The 23,339-nt window shown below is 56.5% G+C and overlaps 1 protein-coding gene across 9 annotated transcripts in view; it reads left to right on the plus strand.

Annotated features, from left to right (window-relative positions):
* AGRN (agrin) overlaps window positions 1–23,339 on the plus strand; it is a 223,274-nt gene that overhangs the window by 155,483 nt on the left and 44,452 nt on the right. For all 9 annotated transcript variants that reach the window (XM_048824778.2, XM_048824781.2, XM_048824782.2 and 6 more), the window contains 6 exons: window positions 2,122–2,346; window positions 2,916–3,122; window positions 11,419–11,640; window positions 17,754–17,948; window positions 19,927–20,127; window positions 22,792–22,937. In XM_048824778.2, coding sequence (XP_048680735.1) covers window positions 2,122–2,346; window positions 2,916–3,122; window positions 11,419–11,640; window positions 17,754–17,948; window positions 19,927–20,127; window positions 22,792–22,937 — 1,196 coding nt within the window. The remainder of the gene's footprint in view (window positions 1–2,121; window positions 2,347–2,915; window positions 3,123–11,418; window positions 11,641–17,753; window positions 17,949–19,926; window positions 20,128–22,791; window positions 22,938–23,339) is intronic.

The following is a 23,339-nucleotide window of genomic DNA, read 5'->3' on the forward strand; positions in this document are numbered from 1 at the left end:
CCGAGCTCGGCTCAGCTGACTTGGGCTTGTGGCACTCGCATGGCGGGGCTGAAATGATCAGTGCAGACGTTCAGGCTCCGAGGCCCTCCCCACCCCCACCAGGTTCAGACCCGGGATTGCAGCCCAAGCCCGAATGTCGACACTGCTATTTGGAGCCCCGCAGCACTAGCCCATGTCAGTCAACCCGGGTGGGTCTTTATTTTGCTATGTAGACGTACCCCTAGTCACCATCCTGGGAACCCCACCTCCCTTCCTTTGCACAACCCCCTTGCATGCCAGCGGCAGCTACTGCGATTGCTTACCTGGAAAAGTAACACTAGGGCCCTGATCCAAATCCCGTCGAGTCCTTCCACTGACCCGGATGAGGTTTGGATCCAGCCGTAGAGGAAACAGGGAGTTAGGATCTGGAAAGAAAGCAGAAGGAGAAGCCAGCGTCATGGGACTATCCAGCTCCTTACAGATCCCCAGTCAGTGCTCTGTGGTCTTTGAAGCATGGTCTGGGAACCATCGCTGTGGGGGGCCATCCTGCATTGGAGGCTGGTGGGGAACAGGCTGGAGGGGACCAAATACCCTGGCACCCACTTAATCTCTGTGCTGACTAAAATGGACCAAGCAAAGAGCTGAGCTGCAGCTCTGTATTGGGCCAGCTCTGGGGAAGGGTGTGGGGGTTCTCCCAGAAGGCAGGGGAATGTGTTACTACTGGGTTTCGCCCCTTGGCATGCCAGAGCCTCGGGGGGATTGTAGGGCATGCAGGGATTTCAGTATGTTCAGATTAAAAGGGGAGAAAAATTCAATCCTGTGTCTACAATTACGGCTGAAAATGCCTCTGTGCTGTCCAGGTATTTCCACTTGGCAAAAAACCAAAAAGGAGGTGGGGGGACTAAAAAGCCCAGGACTTGAGAAGGGATTAGCATATAGATGGTGCCTGTTTTGCACGTGTATTTACTATGCTAATGTGAGCACGGATCGGTGGCGAAGGTGATCCGGATAAGCCTGGATTATCTCAGGGGGGAAGGCAGCGCGTAGCCTGTCCTGTCCTCAGGGATCTTCCCTCACAGGCCTGGATTTCCCAACCCAGCCACCCAGGGCAGGGAGTAGATGGGAAGGTTGTAAAACTGAGCAGGCCCCCAGGGAGCGAGTGCCCGTAGCAGCTCAGAGCACCTCAGGAGCAGGTCAGAAAGACGCCGCCAGGGATGGTCAAGCCTGCCTCTGCTGGGAGGCTGGATGCACGTGCTCTTCAGGTCCCTTCCAGTGTGGTTCTATGGTGTGTGTTGCCCAGGAGAAGACCCATGGGCATATTAGGGAACCATATTAGCCTGGCTCTAGAGGGAGTCCTGTCTGCCTTGGCTAAAAGGATAGAAGACTTCTCCCCGAGAGGGGCAGCTCTCCCCACCCGTGGTGTGTGGGGGAAAGGTGTTGGGAGGTTGAGCCTTGAGCTCCCAAAGCTCCTCTCACAGTTGAAATACGTTTGATCTCAGCCTTGTCTTAGTGGTCATCTGCCTGGGTCTTCGTGGTCATCCCACCAGTGGGTAGGGCTGGGATGTCAACAGGCTCTACAGCCAGGTGGGGATCAAGGGGCACCAGCAGAGTTGCCACTTTCGGTTGGACATGTTCCTGGAGGTTCCACCACAAGACATAATCTAATTTCTGGAGACTCCTGGACAGTCCTGGAGGGTGGCCAACCCTAGCTGTTTGTAGGGCAGAAGAGAGAGCTGCAGGCCAGGGTTCAGATGCATTGGCAGGGCTGTCAGGGGGGGCGGGTTAGACCATCCTGGCTCACCTTGGTGTTACTCAAGTCTCACTTGCTTCTGCACATACTCCTGGCTCTGAGTGACTGGGACAGTGACTGTCTGGGCCGAACCCTCAGCCCCTGAATTTGTCAGCAAAGCTTTCTTGTCAACATGAATCCCCAGGCTCTCTCCATCTGGAGACGGGGTCTTACTTCAACAGAGCCTTGTTGATACCAAGAGAGAAGGGAGCACCAGTGCAGCGAAGAGCTGGACTGGGATGTGATGGGGCCAGGATTAGAATGGCCTGACCCTGTTGGGCGTGGACTGCCCCTGGAGATGACTGTGCTGGTCTGAGAGCTCCCCTCTCCTTTGCCCTCTGTTCTGTGCACAGACCCCTGCAGGAGCACTCTCAACGACATGAACCGGGTGTGCCGGGTGAACCCCCGCACTCGCAGAGCAGACCTGCTCTCCCGGCCTGAAAACTGCCCTCCGAAGAGGGACCCGGTGTGTGGCGACGACGGGGTGACCTACGACAACGAGTGCATCATGGGGCGGTCGGGCGCCATCCGGGGGCTGGAGATCCAGAAGGTGCGTTCGGGGCACTGCCAGCCTCAGGGTAAGTACCTCTCAGCGACTTGCCTGACAGCAGGGAGCTCGGGTTACAGGGTGCCCGTTTCCTCCCCTGGGGTGCCCCACCAACAGGTGCTGCCGAGGGGAATGAGACGCTCTCCTGCCCCAGCTAAACCTGCTGGACTTGGACAGGGAAGCTGCCCCTTCTCAGCCTGGCCCCACCTTTGTCATCTAGCTCCATTGACCACGCGAAGAATCCGGTGTTGGTCACTACTAGAGGCAGGGGCCAGGTGGGCCCAGACTGGGTAGGGAATCCGGTGTTCTGGTGACCCTGGCACTACGGACAGCAGAGAAGACTCAATAATCCTGGAGGGTGGGGAGGGGACTGTTGCTTCCGAATCTGCTCGTCCGTCCATTAGCGGGAGCTGGGCTGTACCCAGGCGTATTGACCTGAACGCCCCTCAGCCTGTTCCCCACCGGAGTCCCCTTGGCCCCAGGCCCCCGCCCATTGCTGCCCCCCAAGTTGGGAGCCCTGCTAGGAGCTCAACGCCAACGAGCCCGACTCCTACGTCCCAGCCGCAGGGTGTAAGTGGCGCCTCCCTCTTTCCGTTCCAGACAAGTGCCAGGCCGAGTGCAAGTTCAACGCCGTGTGCCTCAACCGCCGCGGCACCGCCCGCTGCTCCTGCGACCGCATCACCTGCGACGGCGCCTACCGGCCCGTCTGCGCCAGGGACAGCCGGACCTACAGCAATGACTGCGAGCGCCAGAAGGCGGAGTGCCAGCAGAAAGCCGCCATCCCCGTGAAGCATGAGGGCCCTTGTGGTAAGCGGGACCGCCGGTTGTCCTTGTGCATCTCCCCCGCCTCCTTTGCTACCTGCCCCCAGCAGGAAAATGCCCCACGCCCCTTCCGGCTTTCACACATAACAGGGCAGAGGAGGAGCCGTGCTGTCCAGACGCCAGGGGTAAGTCGTGTCCATGTCCCTGTAGCCACTAGGCGGCCCCTCTTCCCCTTCATGACCTACAGGCGGGTAAGATCCATCCCCTCCTCCTCTTCTTCCTTTTGCCTGATCCCAAGTACCATCTGTCTCTCTCCTCTCTCTCCGTTGCTGCCGTTTCTCTCTCCCTCTCTGCTCCGGTGTCGTCTGCGTCCGATGTGTCCTGTAACGGAGGGGAAAAAGTGCTTTGGACAATAATAACAAGACGAAGCATCTTGAGTGTTCGGTCCATGTCCCACATCCATCTGCTCCCTGCCAGGCACACATGCTGTATCACCTAACTCGGAAGCAGCTCTCATTGCCCATCCCGCCTCCTGGGTAGTGCCAGTCTCCCAAGTCCCTTTCATTGCCCTCGCCATGCTTTCCAGCCTTTCTCAGTTCTAGGTGCCCGCCGTAAGGAACTCTTCCCTGTGCTGCTCCTCTCTGATGGTCTCATCTGTGTTTGTCTCATCTCTGGGCAGGAGCTGTGGGGGGGTGGATCTTTTGACTTTCTGCTGAAGGCTATTTTAAGAGATTTGGGTTGTGGGATAGGATGGGGGCCTGGGTTTCTATGGCAGTGGAAGCCACCGGTTACGAAATTCAGCGGTTGCCCAGGAAACAGGATGGGCTAAGCACAGGCAGCCCGCCGACCGGCATCGAGTGGAAGACTTGCTGATCTCAGGTTGTATCTTCAAACTGCTCTTGTATCGTGTCAAACCTTCTGAGAAGAGTCTTAGATGAACCGCACTTTTCCGGGACTGTTTGGCTGGCTTTGCCCTCCTGGTGCCAGAGTCTCAATATTACCAACCCTGCCAGCTTAAAAAACATTTGTCACTCATCAGATTGGCATAATGGAATCATGGCACTTTTTTTTTAACTACACTTGGAGGTCATTTCTGGTTGTTGAACCATTAGGAGTCACTTTTTCAAGTTTTTCTCTGCACCCACGAAGGCTAGAAACTTGCTTTTCTTTTCCGAGTGAACTTATAGATTCTCATGTATTCAGAGGACTCCAAGAGTTGGGGTTTTAGGTAAAATAGCAACTACGGCAAGACTTGTGATAAAATTGTGAAAGTCAGCAGCCCTAGACTTTGTTTTCGTTCCTCAAGCTATATCCCTTCCTTCCCCTGTTGGGCTGCTTCTCAGGTTCCGTTCCTTGGGTTCCAAAGCCCATTGAAGAGAGTTGAAGTCTTTCCACTGATTCCAATGGGCTTGGAATCAAACCCTAATATCTCAGCCCTTCTGAAAATCCAGCCCTATATCTCTGTTAGGGTGTAAATCTGGAGCAGCTCTGCTAGCTTCAGTGGAGTCACTCCAGATTTACACCACCATCAATGAGAGCAGGATCTGGCAACAAGGCATCTCGGCATGTCTGTTCCTTGCTGGCTCCTGGAAACAAATGTTTGGCAGATTCTGCAATTCTTGTCTCAACCCTGCCCTATCCCATACAGGGCAGCTTCTCTCCTCCTCCTGTTTTGATTCTCCTTCATTTGATGGCTTTCCCTTTCCTCCTCTCCCTGCAGGCCGTGCAGCTAGCCAGGAGAGCAGGCCCACACACTGTTCCTTTCAAGAGCATGTGCTCGTGGGATGGAAAGTAAATAAAATCCAGGGTGAAGCAGAGTTTGATGCTTGCTCAGTTCATGTGACAGCTCAGTTCTGCCTCCTAGCAAACCACCATGCAGTGCAGTCATGCCAGAGGCCTTCTCCTCCCATGTCAGCCTACTCCTTCCCCCAGCTGCCACCTGCCCTGTGCAATCTGGAGACTTCCGCCTCCAGGTTACCAGTTCAAACCCAGCACCAGCCCAGAAGTGACCTGCATAGAATGGGGTTGCGATCTCAGTACAGTCTTGGCTAGGCACCCGTCCGCCACACAAAAGCACGCTTACCGACATGAACTTTTCCTTTCTGACAGGCTGGCCAAGGAGGCTGTAGTGCAGGACAGGGCTTAGGGAGACATTGTGAGGTGACACTAAGCATGAGAGCTGAAGCAGAGTTGGATGCTTCGTAGGCCAAGACATGGAGATTTAGGTCCATGTGATTGCTCAGTTCTGCTCCAGAAGGGAGCTAGAGATCCAGGCTCTGTGTCTAGCAGCCTCCATAAAGAATCTGTAGATTCATTCTGCCCGAGTCCTGCCTCTTCTCCGCAGCGTGGGACACTGCAGGGACGTAGAGATGGGGTCCCGCCCAGTAAGGGTGGAGGCGCATTGAGGGGCAGTGTGGGGGAAGCTGGCTACACGCTGTCTGTACTGGATCTGCTCTGCAGAGAAAGATGCACTAAGGAAATTCCTCCATGGGCCCCCACCCACCTGCATGTCCCTATTACAATCTCTGATGTTCCCTCCTGTCTCCACTATAGGGAGCAAGGGGGAGACCTCAGGGATCTAGAGCATCCCTTCCCCTGGGAGGGCCCAGGTTGGGGCAGGGAATAGGAACCTCCCTGCAGAAATCCGGTGGGGGGGTCTCCTTTTACAGCAAGGTGGAAGCTGATGGTACCAGCCCAAAGTGGGGGATTTAGGGTGCGTGAGTCCAGCCGTATGCCCTGCTGTGCACATCAAAGCCCCTTCGGGGTTGCCTACAAACTCTCAAGCTTCTGGAGGAAGATTGCCGCTGATAGCCAGCATCTAGTGAAGAAGATTTAGCGTAACTAGAGCCTATGGAGGGGAAGGAAATGAAAGGCAGTCTATTAACATGGCAACACGATGCTTTAATCTTTCACAGATACCTGCCTAATGAACTCTCAGCCCCGCTGCTCGCTCTTCTCCAGCAGCCAGGGAAGGAAACAAAATAGCCCAATCTGCCCGTCAATGGGTTATTTTTTTAAGTTCCTTTCTGCTTTCAAACAAGGGTGGTAGGAGCTGAAAGCCGCCTCTAGGTGAGGGGAGATGGGAGAGGGGGTTAGGAATTTGGGAGAGGCAGGGTGTGATGGGGGCAGAGGGAAGGTCTCTGTAGTGGTGTCTGTCTGTTTTCCTCCTCCTCCTTTTCTTTCTTTCTCTCTTTCTCTTTCTTTCTCTTTGTCTTGTGTTTTACAGCATTGCCTGTTTGGAGAAAGGACGTGCGTCTGCACAGTACCCTACCGCTCCCAACCGGGATGTCTCTGCTCAGAGGTCTGCTTTCTACCCTTCTCCTTAGTCAACGGCATTCCCTAAGATGTCGATCTCTCTCTCCTCTCCCCTTCACTATCCTCTTCCCTGGCCTTAGTTAAAAGCCCTTGGGATGGAAAGATTCCCACATTTTTTTGCCAATCCACCCACTTCCTGCCTGGAATGAAAGTGCCTTGCAGCGTAATGGGGTATTTTTAATGCTTGCTCCAGTTTGCATCTCCTTCTCTGCAATGGATGTGGGTTGCGGGGTGGCCACACAACTGCAGGCTCTGTTGTGGGCAGCTGCTGTTTTGCCTGACCATCCATGTGAGCTGAGAACCCTGTTCCCCTTCTCAAGCTACCTGGGTGCCTCTTTCCGGCTGATGAGTCAATTCGGGCTGCTCCTGGTTGATTTTTCTGTTGCTCAGGCATGGTCGCGGACTCCTGGCTGCTCGAGATTGCCGTGCTTCCCCCGTCCCCCTCCTTAGCGCGTGTTTGTGTGTGCGTGCGTGTACGCGCCAGGCTTGCCTGGGTCAGCTCAGGGCGTGGAAAGGAGTGAGCGTGCTGCATGGTGTCGGCCTGAATATGAAAACTCCCCGCCCGCCTCCCGACGCACGTTGCAACGTGTTGATTTTTAGATCCTCCTTCAGTCTGGTGAAGGAGCCTTCTCCTGTCGTGGGTTTCTCCCTGGCAGCACACCATCATAGCACCTCGGGAGATGGCAGCCCAGCCTGCTGGCAGGGGGTTGCGTCAAAACTCCTCGGATGCTGCAAAGACAGGCAGGGAGTGCAGTCGGTCAGAGCAGCGGACTCGGAGGCAGGTCTCCCAGGAGCCATTTACTCCTTGACAGTTTTTCAAAAGAGCTCAGCTCCCCTCTGGGCACCACAGTGGGTGGCCAGGTTTCTGCAGAGCGCAGAGTCCCGTGATTGACAACATGGTCCCTTGAGATATGGCCCAACCTGTAAACTGGAGATGTGGATTCTCAAGTGATGGTGGAGGTTGGGGGGGTGGGGGAGTCATAATTACCTATTGATAACACACTCCGAGGCCCTTGGATGGAAGGGGCTATGGAAGTGTCATCTTCTGCTCCCATTGAAACCAATGGCAAAACACCTACAGACTTCAGTGGGGGCCCGGGGGCGGGAGGGAAATGCTGCCAGCCTGAGGATCAAACTGCTAGGGGAACCTCGTTTACTGCACCAATGCAGCTCTGAATTGCTAGAGGGGTGAGAAATGTCAGAGCAGCTGTGTCTCTCAGCTCCAGGCCTGGGATCCTCCCATCCAGCCGCTCCCCGTTCAGCCTGATTGTGCTGTTTCTCCGTCTCTGCCCGCTGCCTCTGTGCGACTCCGGGGCGCAGTTATGGGAAGCGTGTCTTTAAAAACGAGAAAGCAAAGCCGGAGATGTCAGCAGGCCCACAGAGAGGTGCCGGCACCCCGTGGGGGAAGCTCGGAAACCGTCTGGCTGCAGGAAGAATTGGGGGTAGGGGGGTGGGGGATGGATTGGGGGGGGCGAGTGAGTATTAAAGAGAGGGAGATGAGCCTTGGCTGACTCTCCTGCGCCCCAGCCCTTCGATCTCAATCCCGACTTGGCAGTCGTCTCCCTCGCAGGCCTGGAACCGAGCGACACCCCAGACGTGGGGACCCTCTCTCGTCGGGTCCCATGTCAGGGACTCCTCCATTCCTGCTCCTTCTCCGCTGCTGGATCCAGGAGCATCTGCCTGGGGCAAGCTTGGCTTCTTGAGAGGCAGGATCTCTCCATGGTGCTGGTGGGACGCAGGCAGCAGCAGGGGCCCATGCACTGAACGGCACACACCTGGTCCTGTCACTCTGACCCATGTCCCCCCCTCCCCCCCCGCCCCCTGGCTTTGTACAGAGGCGCCCCCGGGTTCAATTTCCCATCAGTCAGAAAGCGGGGGGCCCAGCAGGCTGTCTCCAGGTGGAACCCATCCCAGCTCTCCATGCAGAGTTTGCCTTTCACACCCTGCGCTGGTTCGTGGCTGGGCTGTTCTCGCGGCGTGTTCGTTTTGGTTGGCTCTGTCTCGGTGCGTGACCTGTTGCATCCAGCTGGCTTTTGCTGCCTTGCGTTTCCCCGCTGGCTTGTCGCCACATCTCCTTTTCAGGGTTTCACACCCAGTTTCTTTCTTCTCTTTCCCCTCCCCTCGCTGCCCAGGGCGGTTGTTTGAGTATCTTGGCGCGCCCCCTTGGCTGGACTGCCGGCTCTCCCCCAGCACTTAACACAGTCCTGCCTTGAGCTGCCTGGCCTGGCCTGTAAGCAGCCTAAACCAGAGCGCCAGCTTCTGGGAGGTGAAGGAAATGCAGCCTGCTGTTTGTCCCATTGCCTGCCCATGGGGTTACGATTGTGGATTTCTGCATCGCAGATCTTCCCTTGACAAAAATCTAAATAGAAAAGTCCCGGGGGCAGGCGACCATGCTGTCTGCAGTGGAACAGGGATGCTGGGCCCGATTTGCCTCTGTCACTGGTGCAAACCAGGAGTCACTCCACCGGAGCCAGTGAGTTACCCTGGTGCAGGGACGGCACAGGTGAAAGAATAGTCGGGCTCGGTGCGCTCTGCATCTGAATGGGCTCGGCACCCCATCTCCACTCGCAGCACGACACGCAGCTGCCTGGAGACCCCGCAGACTGGCGAGAGATGTACTGGCCTCTCCTCCTGCCCTGCTCATTGGGCAGAGTCTGGAGGGATGCCCTTCACGCTTTGCATTGGCTAACAATGCTCCAGGGAAGCCTCGGTGCCTACTAGGGTGAGTCGGTTTGGCCCGCCCCAGGCCCCCTGCTGCACGTGTTTCTGGCATTTTAACCTGGGCTAGTGCAGCTCTGCAACGACCTGTACAGGGAGGAGTGAGGGTGATCCTCTCTCCCCAGTTCCCACCACATCCCTGTCCTAATGAAAGGAAGCGGGTGAGAATAAGAAGTAGATGGGAAGAGGCTGGAGCACAGTGTATCAGAGCCCAGTGCAGGTATCGGAGCCATCGCAAGCTAGATCTCTCTACATACAGTCACTGGGGGGATGGTGTTGGTGCGAGGGATGGGCTCTGTGTGTGTGTATGTTTGTGTGAGGGAGGGCGTGCGTGTGTGTGTGTTGGTGTGAGGGAGGGGGTGTGTGTGTCTGCGTGTGTGTTTTGGAGTGAGGGATAGTGGGTATATCTGTGTGTGTTGGTGTGGAGGATGGGCTGTGTGTGTGTGTACTGGTGCAAGGGATGGGCTCTGTGTGTGTGTGTGTGCGTGCTGGTGCAAGGGATGGGCTCTGTGTGTGTGTGTGCACACTGGTGCAAAGGATGGGCTCTGTGTGTGTGTGTGTGTGTGCGCACTGGTGCAAAGGATGGGCTCTGTGTGTGTGTGCTGGTGTAAGAGTTGGGGTGTGTGTGTGCTGGTGCAAGGGATGGGCTCTGTGTGTGTGTGTGTGTGTTGGTGTAAGAGTTGGGGTGTGTGTGTGTGTGCGCGCACACTGGTGCAAGGGATGGGCTCTGTGTGTGTGTGTGTGCACTGGTGCGAGGGATGGGCTCTGTGTGTGTGTGTGTGTGTGTGTGCTGGTGTAAGAGTTGGGGTGTGTGTGTGTGTGCGCTGGTGCAAGGGATGGGCTCTGTGTGTGTGTGTGTGCTGGTGTAAGAGTTGGGGTGTGTGTGTGTGTGTGTGCGCTGGTGCAAGGGATGGGCTCTGTGTGTGTGTGCGCGCTGGTGCGAGGGATGGGCTGTGTGTGTGTGTGCGCGCACTGGTGCAAGGGATGGGCTCTGTGTGTGTGTGTGTGTGCGCACACTGGTGCAAGGGATGGGCTCTGTGTGTGTGTGCGCGCACACTGGTGCAAGGGATGGGCTCTGTGTGTGTGTGTGTGCACTGGTGCGAGGGATGGGCTCTGTGTGTGTGTGTGCGCTGGTGTAAGGGATGGGTGTGTGTGTGTGCGCATGCTGGTGTAAGGGATGGGCTCTGTGTGTGTGTGTGTGCGCTGGTGTAAGAGTTGGGGTGTGTGTGTGTGTGCGCTGGTGCAAGGGATGGGCTCTGTGTGTGTGTGTGTGCGCTGGTGCAAGGGATGGGCTCTGTGTGTGTGTGTGTGTGCACTGGTGCGAGGGATGGGCTCTGTGTGTGTGTGTGTGCACTGGTGCGAGGGATGGGCTCTGTGTGTGTGTGTGTGCACTGGTGCGAGGGATGGGCTCTGTGTGTGTGTGTGTGCACTGGTGCGAGGGATGGGCTCTGTGTGTGTGTGTGTGTGTGTGCGCGCACTGGTGCGAGGGATGGGCTCTGTGTGTGTGTGTGCGCACTGGTGCGAGGGATGGGCTCTGTGTGTGTGTGTGTGTGCACTGGTGCGAGGGATGGGCTCTGTGTGTGTGTGTGTGCACTGGTGCGAGGGATGGGCTTTCTGTGTGTGTGTGTGTGTGCGCTGGTGTGAGGGATGGGCTCTCTGTGTGTGTGTGCGCTGGTGTAAGGGATGGGGTGTGTGTGTGCGCGCTGGTGCAAGGGATGGGTGCTGTGTGTGTGTGCGCGCTGGTGCGAGGGGTGGGCTGTGTGTGTGTGTGTGTGTGCGCGCTGGTGCGAGGGGTGGGCTGTGTGTGTGTGTGTGTGTGCGCGCTGGTGCGAGGGATGGTGTGTGTGTGTGTGTGTGCGCGCGCGCTGGTGCAAGGGATGGGCTTCACTTGAAGGTATAAGGCTTTTAGCAGGATGGATTTTGCTCCGCCCTGACTTTCAGACTGGTATGGTCCCTCTCAGCATCTGGGATCCCCATCCCCCTGTCTTCTTGTGATCTGCACAGTGGCGATAACAGAGGGAGAGTTGAGGTCGACCAGGGCCCTGTCCTGGGAGGAGGATCTTCTGCTGCTCTATGGGACAGGCACCAGACCTGGACCGCCAGGGTGGCATGTGATCTCAAGGGGGGTGGCAGGGGCACCGTGTGTTTGTGACACCATCATAACTTCCTCCGCCCAGGGGCAGCGCGGTCCTGGCGGGGGCCGGCACCCGGGCATTGTTCTTTGCCCGCCCGCTCCCTGCCGGATGGGGAGTTGCCGCGGCAGGGGGAGTGGCTGATGTGTGGCTTTCTCTCTCCTGCCCCCACGCAGACCTGGGCATGCCCAGCCCGTGCCTGAGCGTGGCGTGCACCTTCGGGGCCACCTGCGTGGTGAAGAACCGGGAGGCGGTGTGCGAATGCCAGCAGGTGTGCCTTAGCCGCTACGACCCCGTCTGCGGCAGCGACAACCGCACCTACGGCAACCCCTGCGAGCTGGACGCCATGGCCTGCGTCCTCCGGAAGGAGATCAAAGTGAAGCACAAAGGGCCTTGCGGTGAGTGGGGCGGGGCTCCGTGGAAGGAGAACCACGAAGCCGGGAGGGCTCAGAACTGGCTGGCGGGGCGGGTTATGGAGACACAGAGCAAGTACCCCCCTTCCCCCCATATGCTCCCCACCCAAGTCAGGCAGACTTTTCCACCCAGCCCCGGCCTGTCTCCTCCACCCCCAAGTCCTTGATCTGCTGCAGGGCAGCCCCTTCTCATCCCACACCACCCCGGCAGGCAATGGGACTTTCCGCTCCACCGGGCCACAGGATCTGAATGGCATCCCACCAGAATCTGCCCTTTTCACCGGCCCTGGTGGCTCTGGGAGGGGCCCGGTGGCTGCCCCTTCCAAGCAGGCCTGCGGATAGACTGCAGCCCCACCACGCTGGTTGCTTTTGGAGTCTGTAGCTCTAGCTGGCGTGGGGTGAGGTGTTAGGTGACGTGACTGCTGACCCCATGGGATGGCACCACAGTAACCTATAGGAACAAAGGGGTCCAGTGAAGAGAGACTCCTGGGCATTTCTCTAACCCCCTGCATCTGGAGCTTGCAACATGCTTTGCAGACACAGAGTGCCCTTAGCTTCCCAACCCCCACAGCGAAGTAGCAGGAGCCTCCTTGTTTTACAGAAGGGAAACTGAGGCAGAGCGCAGGACTGTGACTTGCCCAGGTTCGTGCAGTGAGTCACGGGCAGAGCTGGGGATGGAACCCAGGAGTCCAAACTCCCAGCCCAGCACTCTCACCACTAAACCACTCTGGATCCTAAAGAACACCTTGCTTCCCTTTGGTCCAAGACTTTTTCAGCAAGTTATATTGCTGATTAGAGAGGTTACCCTCGTCCCCGCGGGATGGAATCTCCTGCCCGTCATGGGGATGAAACAAAGTGTTCAGATTGTTCCTTAAAGCACTGAAGCTTTTTCTGTGATCCAGGTATAGTGCCTCCCTACTGTAGAAAGTGCAGAGGGGCTGCTAGTGGTGGACTGAGCTGGGTGGGGATAGGCTGAACACGGGAGGTTGCCCTTGGAAAGAGTGAGTCAATGGGAGCATTGCCTACAGGTAGAATAAGCATTAGGAGTCAGGACTCCTGGGTTCTGTTCCTGATTTTGCCGCTTTGCTTCCCCTGGGTCTCGGTTTCCCCCTCTTGGGTGGCTTGCGAGTCAAACTGAATTGAAAGGTGTTGCCCTGAGGTGCGTGGGAAAGACGTGGAATTGGCTGCAGAGCAGGTGGCTGTTAATCAAAGCAGCTACAGTTCCTTGAGCATCAAACTGTATCCAGGTTGAATGAAATCTCTGTGCAGCATAAGCCCCCAGCGCTGCCTCTGCGGCGTGCTTTGTGCGGAAATGATCCATTTCTCACCCCAGAAGCGTCTCTCTGGTTTGGGGCATGTGTCTGCGTGTATCTCTCTGTGGCTTGCCATTCCCTGTTCTCCTTGCCAGGCAAGCACCGGCTTACATCATCCACTGCCCACTCAGACCACAGTGAAATCAGCAGGCCCCCCCCCGGCGAGCAGAGAGAATGATGCAGTTCACTGCTTCCGGCTGCTCGGGAAGGTTATTCCTTCACCTTCCAATGGCTTAAAAATAACAAAGTCTCGGCAGAAGAGGTTGATTGGGGGAAAGGAACCAATGTGGGTGGTGGTTTTCCCTTTCTCCCTATAGAAATATGGGGGGGGGCACTTAGGGGAAATACACACGTAAATGGCTTCTCTGTGCAAAGCCCGCCCTGGTTCCTTTACCAGTCTGATGCAGGACAATTGGCTGCTGCAAGAGTTTGAACAGTGGGAGAGCTGCCCAGGAGTGGCTGGGGTTGAGATGCGGGAGAAGCTATCTGAGCAGCTTGCTCCTCCTTTGTCTCTCTTTTGGAGGTAGCATGGGGGGTGTCCAGATTTAATTACTAAATACATCCCCTCTGCCCCCATTAGAGAGAAACTATCCATCTCACTTGCTCCTCCACCCCTGCTTACACCCCTTATCCAATCAAAGGGCATTTCTCTGCCTTGGGAGGAATAATTGATCGCTGTCACTCCATCCACCTGCTGCATCCCACAAAGCCACGTGGCAGAAGGGCTCATAAAGGCCTTTCCTGCACCTTTTGGAATGCACCACAAGAAAAAAACAGGGATGGCTGTCCCTTAATCCTAGCGCTCTATGTCCCTCAGCCGTGATCTGCTCCCTGTTCCAACCCTGCCACCCTACTGAAGTCAGGGAGGTTGCTTAGGCAGGATTTAGCCAACTGTGTTTATGACACACTAGGGTCTGTATGCTCCAGGCGTATGCTTGCAGTCTGTATGCTCCAGGCGTTATCGTGAGCTAATGCCCAGCTATATACTCCGTGACCTGTGGGGGTGAGGCTAGCGGGTATGCAGAGTGCCGCAGCCAAAGTTCAGGCTGACTTTTTAGTTTCTGTTTATAGGATCATGTTGTAGCTCTGCGTTATGCAGGAGGGACACTTACTATGATGAAAGGAAATATAATGCTTAGAAAAGAGGGATGTGTTTGCACAGTGCACAGTTCACTCATGGAACTCCCTGCTACAGGATAGCAATGAGTTCCGGAGGCTTCAGAAGCAGATTAGGCATCGATAGGTGCATTAATATCTGCAGTTACCTGAGAGATGATTGTCATGTAAAAGGGATATCAACACCCCTGCTTTAGGGCATAAACAGACCCTGATTTCCTGGGACTCAGGAAGATATTTCCCTCATGTCCATAGATCCTGCCTTCAACTGCCTCTCTACCCACTTCTGAAACCCACCAGTGGGCTGAAAACGACAGGCTATAGATAGAAACATGCCAGCCAATAGCTCATGCTAACCAGTCATGGGTTTGGGCTTTTTTTTGCATCTTTCCTCCCCACACATCCAAAGCAACAGCTGCTGCACGAAAGTAAAATGAGAAAAATATTCCTCGAGCCAAATTCCTGGTGAATTGAATACAGGGAGGGAGGGGATGCTCCTCTGAAAGAGGAAGTTAGCCGGTGAGTCACTGAATGCGCAGGGGCCATGAGAGCGGAGGTGCTGACTGGCTCTGGGCTCACCCGCAGTGCCGGGACTGCGTGCGCTGGGGAGGGACGTGCGTCATACAGACAGTGTATACGGAGATGACGTGTCGCTGGGAATTACAAACATAGCCAGTCCCGGGGACATCCTAATAAACCAGGAGAAGGGGGCTCGGCAGGTCATGGTGCTGCCCGCGCCTTGAGAGGGGTTCGTTGCACTTGGACGTGAGTTTAGAGCCTTCTGTGACACATGGGCCACCATCCCGCAAAGCAACTCCCTGTTCCCATGGAATTCCCAGGCCTGGCCTTGAGACTTTGCTCTTCTCCTCCACACTTGGAGCTGCTGCTAGAGTAGTGGGGGCAATTGCCCGGGCTTCGTGCCGTCTTCTCCTTGGCGTTGCTACAGATGGGGCTAAGCTGGGACCTTGGGATCCGCAGCCATGTTTTAGAGGTGCTCCATCCCTGGGAGTCAGTGGCTCCTGTTAATGGGTTTTCCTTTGAGTTTGATGGTACCCAGACCCCAAGACTCGGCCCCCAGCACTGGGTGTCCGGTGGGAATCCCGCAGCCTGCGAGGTTGGCTGGTCTATGCCTGAAGCCAGAACTTGACTCACCAAGAGTCTTTTCATCCTGTGAATCCAGCCTGCGTTGCAGCCTCCAGCAGCTGCCCCACATGCAGCCCCCGTCGTCTCCTGCTGCCGTACCTCCATGATGGCCCCACATTTGCAGGGTCGAGTCCGGGCCCTCTGAGCCTGTCCTGCAGGAACTCAGTGGAACCCAAAATAATCCTTGGGGCCCGCAACACACCACGCTGCGGCCTGAGGCCAGGGATGTGTGGCGCCTGCACTGGGACAAGGCCTACCAAGTGGCAGCCATGACTCGCTGGCTTCAGGCTCAAAGCAAGAGCTGCTGGCCCGGCTGCAGGGAAAGGCTGCCGAGACTGGCTGCGGGCTGTTCTTTGCCTCCCTGTGGGCTGCGGTGGCTTTTGTGGGGTGATCTCTTTTTCACACCACTCCAGGGGGTTCTGATCTGTACATTCCCAGAAAATGGGGCTCAACCCCCGCAGTCCCCCCAGCCCCAAGGGGTAGAGTGCTCGCCCCGTCTGTGTCAATCAAGCTCTAGAGAGCAGACCAGCCCTGCTTTTCTCAATGGGGGGTGTGTGGGGTGCGGGTGGGGCTGACGAGTGGTTTGGTTAAATGACACGCCCCTTGTTAGCTTCTGCAAACGGCAGGGCACAGGATTGGAGTGGGCTGGGAAGGTGGGAATGCCTCACCGGGCAGTGCGGGCCCCACCTTCTGCTGGGAGTAAGTGGCTCCAGAAGCACCCGGGATCCAGAGCTTAAGATAAAACCTTCCCTCCCCCTCATTTCCACAGCCCTGCCCAGCCGCCCCCCGCCCCTGCAGACATCGCCCCCAGGAGATTTGCAAGCTGCCTGGGTTGTAGCCCTTGTCTCTCTGTGGCTGCTGATACCGGGACTAATTTATCAGCCTTTGTAACTGCACTCAGCCCTGCACTCGCTCCAGCCCTGTTTAGAGCTGTAATGGCATACAACTCCGGTAACATTTCATCCCAATTTTATGGCTAAGCCTCTCTGCCCACCCCGTTCCTTCCTCTCCCCACCCCCCACATACTCACTCCCTGTGAGTGTCTGGGGGGCCAGGGTGGGGGGGTTGGATGGCATATGACTGTTGCCTTGACACTGGGTTCAGAGACAGCTGCCTCCCCCGTTCAGTCCCCCCGTGGCCCCCGGAGTCTAGAGTGGAGGCAGAGCTTGGGGTCCGAGGCAGCTGTTGAGGGATGCTGCTGACAAGGTTACTCATGCAGCTATCTCTGGTGCTCACGTGATTCTCGGGACATTCAGCCCCCTCCCCTCCAGCGCCCCTCTCGTGTTCAGTGTTGGCCCGTGGAGCTGTTCAGTCATGGGAGAGACTCTCTATCACGCTCCTGTCTCTGGAGTGTCCCGGCGGCGAAGGGTCCTTCCCCACCCTCCACTCCCACAGAAGCAGGTGAGTGCTACAGACACGGCGCTCGGCTGTACAGTGAGCGCACAGGGTCTAGACACACCTGGTCTGTTGATTTTGGCTGTGGCAGTTAAAGGGTTAACGATGTCCCCGCAGAACATTGAGAAATACTTGGAACAATGGGCCAGATCCTCCACTGGTGTAAATTGCCATGGAGCAACACCGATTTACACCAGATGGGGAATCTGCCCATTTATCTTTTCATTATTTTTCTTCGCCTGTTCCCTCGCGGGCATTGACGATCCCCCACAACGCTTCGAGTGTCTAACCCTGTTGCCATGGCCACCTCCTACCCTGGGGTTAATTTTACTCTTCTGCCTGAATTCCCCTTGGACTTGCTGCCTGAATCTGACCCAGAGTGTTGCTGTGCACTGTTAAAAAGCTGCTGTGTTCCACCCCAGAGGTGGCTGCGTTTCTCTGTGGGTCTTGCTAGCTTGTAAAGTGCTTTGAGTTGAAAATTGCTATAGGGATATACAATACTTCTTATGAAGTCCTATTCGTGGGACAGTAGGGGAGCTGCACTCATTTATCCCAGCTGAGGATTGGGGCCTTTTTTTTTCTCCTCTCCCCCCAGCACAATGTCTCCGCCCTCCATTTGCAACACTGATCGTTTCTGAGGGTGCAACGAGAACTGAAGCCAAGGTGACGCTTTGCCTGGGTCTGATTTCAGTTCCAATCTCTGGGCCCGATCCAATGCCCATTGGAGTCAGTGGGGCTTTTCCCGTTAGCCTCAGTGGGTTTGGGATCAGGCTGTCGGAGCAGTTCTAGATGTTGTGATGGTAACAAGGAGCAGGCTCTGTGCTGTAGCCATGCTCGAGCAATGGAGGGCGATTGTTGGGCAGTGCTCCGCACAGACAAAGCCGCTATGTCCTTAAGCCATGACCCTCTCTCCAGGCTAATCTGCCTGTTCTAGCTGTCCTCTCGCCATTTCACATGGCAGTGAAGGAGTACAGCGCTGTTGACCCCTCCTTGCCTGGAGTGCTGACACGGCATGCCTTTGGGATAATGAGCCCCTGGGTTATTCTGCAGGGGCCTTGGTCTCCATGCCAGTGCTTAGTGACTTGACTTTCTCTCTGGGTTTCTTTTCCCTTTCTATTTTGATTCCTGCAGACCGTTGCAGCAAGTGTCAGTTCGGGGCCATCTGCGAGGCGGAGACAGGCAGGTGCGTGTGCCCAACAGAATGCGTCTCCTCCTCCCAGCCGGTCTGCGGCACGGACGGGAACACCTACGGCAGTGAGTGCGAGCTCCACGTCCGGGCATGCACGCAGCAGACCAACATCCAGGTGGCCGCGCAAGGAGACTGCAGTGAGTTTGCAGGGGCACCTGTCCTTCCCTCCTGCCTCCACATTCCTTTCTTAACCCTTCGTGTTACTTCAGTTCCACCCTCCCCTGGGGAAAGGAATAAAATCGAAAAAGGTTTTGATCCAAGGAAGAAAATAACTTAATTTTCACCAGTGACCAATGATTTCGGGTGCCTCCATTTTGGGGGGGCCAACTTGAGATATCTTCAAGAGGCCCAGTTTTCAGAAGGCAGATGTTAGGCACTTTCTGAAAACCAGACCCCTTTAAGGTAAGTCAGCTTGAGCACCCAGAAATGGAGGCATCCAAGATCACTAGCCACTGTTGGCAATCATGTCTGCAGGCCCCGGGGGAGCAGACAGATACCAGGCAATAGGCTGGCGGATGGAATGGTTTTCATCACAAGAATTTCCTTGATTTGTTACACCCAGGCTGTCTGTGTGCTGGAGCTAGAACCAAGCTAGCCACAGCCATCTTTGCCTGCTCAGGTCCTCGGCTGGCATAGAGCACTCAAAGGAGAGAAGTCAGTCTAGCCCAGTTGGTTCTAGCAGCGTTTCCCTGCCCAGTTTGGACAGAGGTTTCTTTATTTCGTTCATGAGAGCCATCCTCAAACAGACTTGAAATCCTTCAGTTGAGATTTTCAAAGCTGATTAGGGATTTAGACACATTACCATGAATGAGAGTTACTTGTCTCAATCCCTTGGTCGGCTTGGAAATCTCAGCCGTAGGGTTTTTTCCCCCTATTTTCGAACAGGAGCTGAAAGTTCTTCAATGGGTGTCACCCTGCAGGGTGGATGGACTTTGAAGACGCCAAGGCTCTAAGCAGCCTAGAGCATCTTGTCATAGCCCAGTTCTAACGGGATCATCGCCAGCTATGCCACTGACTCGTTCCCTGTGAGATCTAGGGCAAGACCCTAAAGTTTAGCCTTTCGAAGCCACCTCGGCTGTCGTGGTCCATGACGAGGGCTTCTAGGGGTTATGGTAATACAAATTTGAATAATGAATGGATTCATGCTTCCCATCCATCTTAATGGGAAGGGGGCATCCAAATCTCTTAGCCGGCTTTGAAAAGCTCAGCCACAATCCCGGTGTGCCTCAGTTTCCCCCACCATGAAACAAGCGTAATAGCTCCCCTCATGGGTGTCACGACGCTTAATCAACCTTATTGAAATACTAACTGGAACCTTGTCAGGGAAGGCGCCGTAGAGGTGCAGAGCGCTCTCCGTCGGGGCTGAACAGGGAAGCCGTGCCAGAACCTACAGCTGCCTTTAAACACAGCTGTACCAAGTGTCTGTTTGGTCAGCATGCCCCGTTTTTTCTTTTTTCCTCCCCCCTCAGGGGTTAGTTCCTATCTGATCTTATGCGCGCTCCCCCCCCCCCCCGCCCTCAGCCCTGCACACTTTGCCCCAGCCCGAACAGTCTGTGCTAATTTCCAAATGAACTAAAAGTGCATAGGAAATGCTACATCAGAACAAATGATACACTGGACCAAATAATGCCTCTCTCTACAGCTGGGGCTAACGTTTCCCAGCTGCGCGGGGGCCAGGCGCTAACGGATACGTTTCAGAGTGGAAACCTGAGTGAGATGGAAGGGCTGCCTGGGACGGCCCGTCAGCGTCGGGCACTGCAAGGCTGGGCTCCGGCCTGCTGTGGGTATGGGACGGCGGGTACCGAGAGAGAGTCATTCAGTGCTCATAACCAAAATGCGCTGCTGGCCTAGTGTCTGCAGGGGCTGGCTACCTGCAGCGGGAGTTGTGGGTGCTTAGGACTCTGCCGTGGGACCCCCCTTCCCCCCCCCCCCCGCCAGTTTCTTCTGTCCTGAGCCCGTTCAGGGATGGGTTAAGCCAGCGAAGAAGCAATCAGCAGCCAGGCCCTCTGACGCTGCCCGGGCTGACGATGGCAAGGGGAGGCTTTCTGCTGGATCTCACGCCGCTTCTCTCTCCCTCCCCGTTCTCCCCTTGCTTCCCCCCCCCCCCCCCCCCAGAGTCGTGCGGGAGCGCTGTCTGCGCCTTCGGGAGCAGGTGCGTGGGTGGGCAGTGCGTGTGCCCGCGCTGCGAGAGGCAGCCCTTCTCCCAGGTGTGCGGCAGTGACGGCGTCACCTACGACAGCCCGTGCGAGCTGCGGGTGGCTTCCTGCCAGCAGAAGAAGGCCATTGAGGTTTCCAGGATGGGACCTTGTGAGGAGGGTAGGAAGCTCCGTTCCCTCTGGTTCTGGGGGGCAGGAGGGTGTGAGGAATGGGGGAGGGGGGGCGGATGGGGAGGGGGTCTTGGACTTCCTCACACATGGAGTTTATATTGCGTGGTCCAAAGGCAAACGTCCAGAGCTCATGGTTTGTGACTGGAACGTGGATGCCTTCTCTATCTCTCTCATCCCCCCACACCTGCCCCGCTGGGCCTAGGTACAACAACAAGCTACTCCATCTGCTGCTTGGAGCTGCCTGTGGCCTGCCCAGGTGTAACCCCCCTGTGGTCGCCGACAGGTCTCTTTGGCAGGGCTTCTTCCTCCTCCCCTGCTGATGCTCTGGGCTGTTGTACGGCAGGTGTAGTTTAAAGGCTTCACCGAGTCTCCTCGCAATCCCCCCATGCGTGGAAGTTGGCTGCTCCGCTCTCTGTATCCTGGCAGGCGAATAGCTCCGCGATGGGAGTCAGGAGGCTCCTCTCCTGCCCTCGTGGGAGGGGAGAGCAGCTTGCCGGAGCTCGTTTCGGTGGCTGGCGCTGTGTCGAAAATAGCACCTGGCACCCACCGCCTTCGTCTTTGTGGCTAGCGGTAATGAAAGTTGACACCACCTAATGGGCCTGGGCGAGGAGATTTATCACGGCTTTAATTTCACACTTCAAAGGGCCCAGGCTTGAGAGAGGCGTGAGGAGACGGAGCGGTTCCTGAGGAACGGCACCCAGCTGCCTCGCCGCTGCCCTGGGACTCTGTTGGGGTCAGGCCCTCGGTTGCCATTAATTCAGCACTGGGCACCTGGGAAAAAGTGTCTCTTTGCTGAGCCCCTGCTCAGCCAGGTTTCAGGGGGATCCCGGCTGCAGGCCCCCTCTGAGCAGCACTGGGGCAGGGCGTGGGGGAGATGCCTGCGTTCAGCAGTTAGGGTCAGTGAGTGAAAGCTGCCGGGTCAACAGTCCTGGACAGCAACAGCCTCTGTTTAGCCCCAGAGACAGCCTTCTGCACGTCTTGGCCTGCCCCCCCCAGCCTGGGGGATCCCCGTTAAGTGGGAGAGGGGAGCTCAGCGTCCCCGGCCCATGCGATCCCCAGTGCTTCTCTTGAGTCTGGGGACAATTGATGCCAATGGGTTTGAAACCAGCAGCCCGCTCAACACAGGCCACCAGACAGAGGGTGACAGACCTGGACTGGATTTTAAGGGTCTGATCCAAACCCCTCTGAGGTCAAGGGCGGGGAGGGGTCTTTTTGCTGACTACAGTAGGCGTGAGGACAGGCCCACAGTGGGAGTCCATACTCCAGTGTCTGTCCCTGAGCTGGACTGGGCAAGTTTCACCAAAACTCGCCTGGAGGCAGGGAGCGGTCAGCAGTGTCTAGGCTGCTCAGAGCAGTGTGTCCCTGGGCTGCTCTTTCCTGACTCCTCTGTGAAAGTGAGGAGTGGGGCTTGCGCCACTGAAAGGGAGGGGCGGATAAAGCTGGCTACAGCAAAGCTGAATGTGCTTCCCTGCTTCCCTGCTGCTTCTCCTCAATCCTCACCTGCAGCATCAGCTGCTGCTCCAGTCCACACGCCGCTCTGCCTGTGCGCCTCCGTCCTGCCCTGCCAGGCCAGTCCTGCAGCTCCCCCACAGCTCCGCCATACTGATCCCCAGCAACCTCTGGGACACCAGGCCTGCCCCTCCTGCAGCTCTGCCGGTGCACCTCAGTCGTCACCTGCAGCGCTCTGCTCTGGGCCCAGCCACTCATCGGGGTCAGGTTGAGGCCTCCCAACTCATTTCACTGGTGGCCTGAAGTTGATGAACCCAGACCTCCAGAGTGGGAAGACTTTGGAGCAGTGCTGGCTGAAGGCCAGTAGGGGAACAGCATCCACCTTGTCCCTTCAATGTGTTAACTCTGTCAGCTAAGACCGCCTAGCTCATTGCTCATGTAGTTTAGCCAGATAGGGCTGGAGTGCTGTGGCAGGGCTAGGGAGAGTGGAAGACATAACATGGCGTTTGATCACAGTCCTCCCCAGGGAATTTCAGGTTGCTGTCCTTCCGAGAGAAGAGCTTAAATAATTCTCTGTGTAACGTCAGCTCCCATCCTTTGATCACTCCATAAAAAGGGGGCAGGTTGTTTTTTTTTTTTAAAGCCTTTGAAATCAACATCTCTCTCTTGCTGCCAGAGCGCTGAGCGTCTCGTGGTTGGTTGAGGAGCTGGGTTGACATACAGCGCATTAAGTATCTCTCTGCCAAGCCGGTAATCTGCCTGGCTGGACTTCCAACTGAAAACCAAAACCACCCAGGTCTCTGTGCTTTTCCGAGCAGAAGGAATCCATTTGCCTGCTGCAGCGTGGGGGGAGAAGCTGGGTTAGAGAAGAGGGAGTTAAACTGTTGTGAAGCCAGCTGGCTGCTATTCATACTGTGCGTGGGGCTCCTGTGTCTGATCCCAGGTAGCCATCCGAGTTAGACGTGAGCTCTGAGCTTTTGCTTGCCAAGCCAATACAGGTGGAGCCTTGAGCCCGTCTTCAAGGAACCTTGCAAAGAGATGTCCCCTTGTTCCTGGCCACGTGGCTGTATTCCATCCTCCTGCGGGGCTGGATGCTCTGTCCTGTGGGAGGAGGGTCCTGCTGCTCTCGGAGGGCCAGGTGTGGCCTAGGAGCAGTCAGCCTCCAGGGTCCCCCTGGCTCAGGGTCCCCTCCTTTCCTGTGCAGAGTGTGGCTCGGGGGGCTCAGGCTCTGGGGATGATAACGAGTGCGAACAGGACCGCTGCCGGCAATACGGGGGCTCGTGGGACGAGGACGTGGAGGACGACCGCTGTGTGTGTGACTTCACCTGCCTGGCTGTGCCACGCAACCCGGTAATTCCCCCTGCCCACCCGCTCCTGGCTCTGGAAGAGAGCTCAGCCTAGTGAGGGGCGCTTTGCTGAGGTCTCTGCAGCCCCTCAGGCTGGAGGTCTCGCAAGCCCAGCCTGGCTCGGGGTATTGCCGCTCTTCTAACCTTGGCCACAGCTGGGTGGGGCTGTGAAAATCCTAACGGGCAGGTGGGGGGGAGAAGTTCCCCCAAGCTGTCCCAGACTCACAGAACCCATTTCAGTTTGGGAGGAAGTCCCACTCAGTTCTTGTTGTATCCCTACTGGTCTGTAGGGATCTTCCCTCATCCCCCTCGTCTCAGGGGGACCTCTCCAGCACAGCCAGCCCTTGCACTGGTCAGAGGTGTGACTAGATGCCTTTCCCATTGCCAGGGCTGAGGGACCCATGCT

The sequence above is a fragment of the Caretta caretta genome, chromosome 18 (genome assembly GCF_965140235.1).
Source record: "Caretta caretta isolate rCarCar2 chromosome 18, rCarCar1.hap1, whole genome shotgun sequence".
In the NCBI taxonomy this organism is placed as follows: domain Eukaryota; kingdom Metazoa; phylum Chordata; order Testudines; family Cheloniidae; genus Caretta; species Caretta caretta.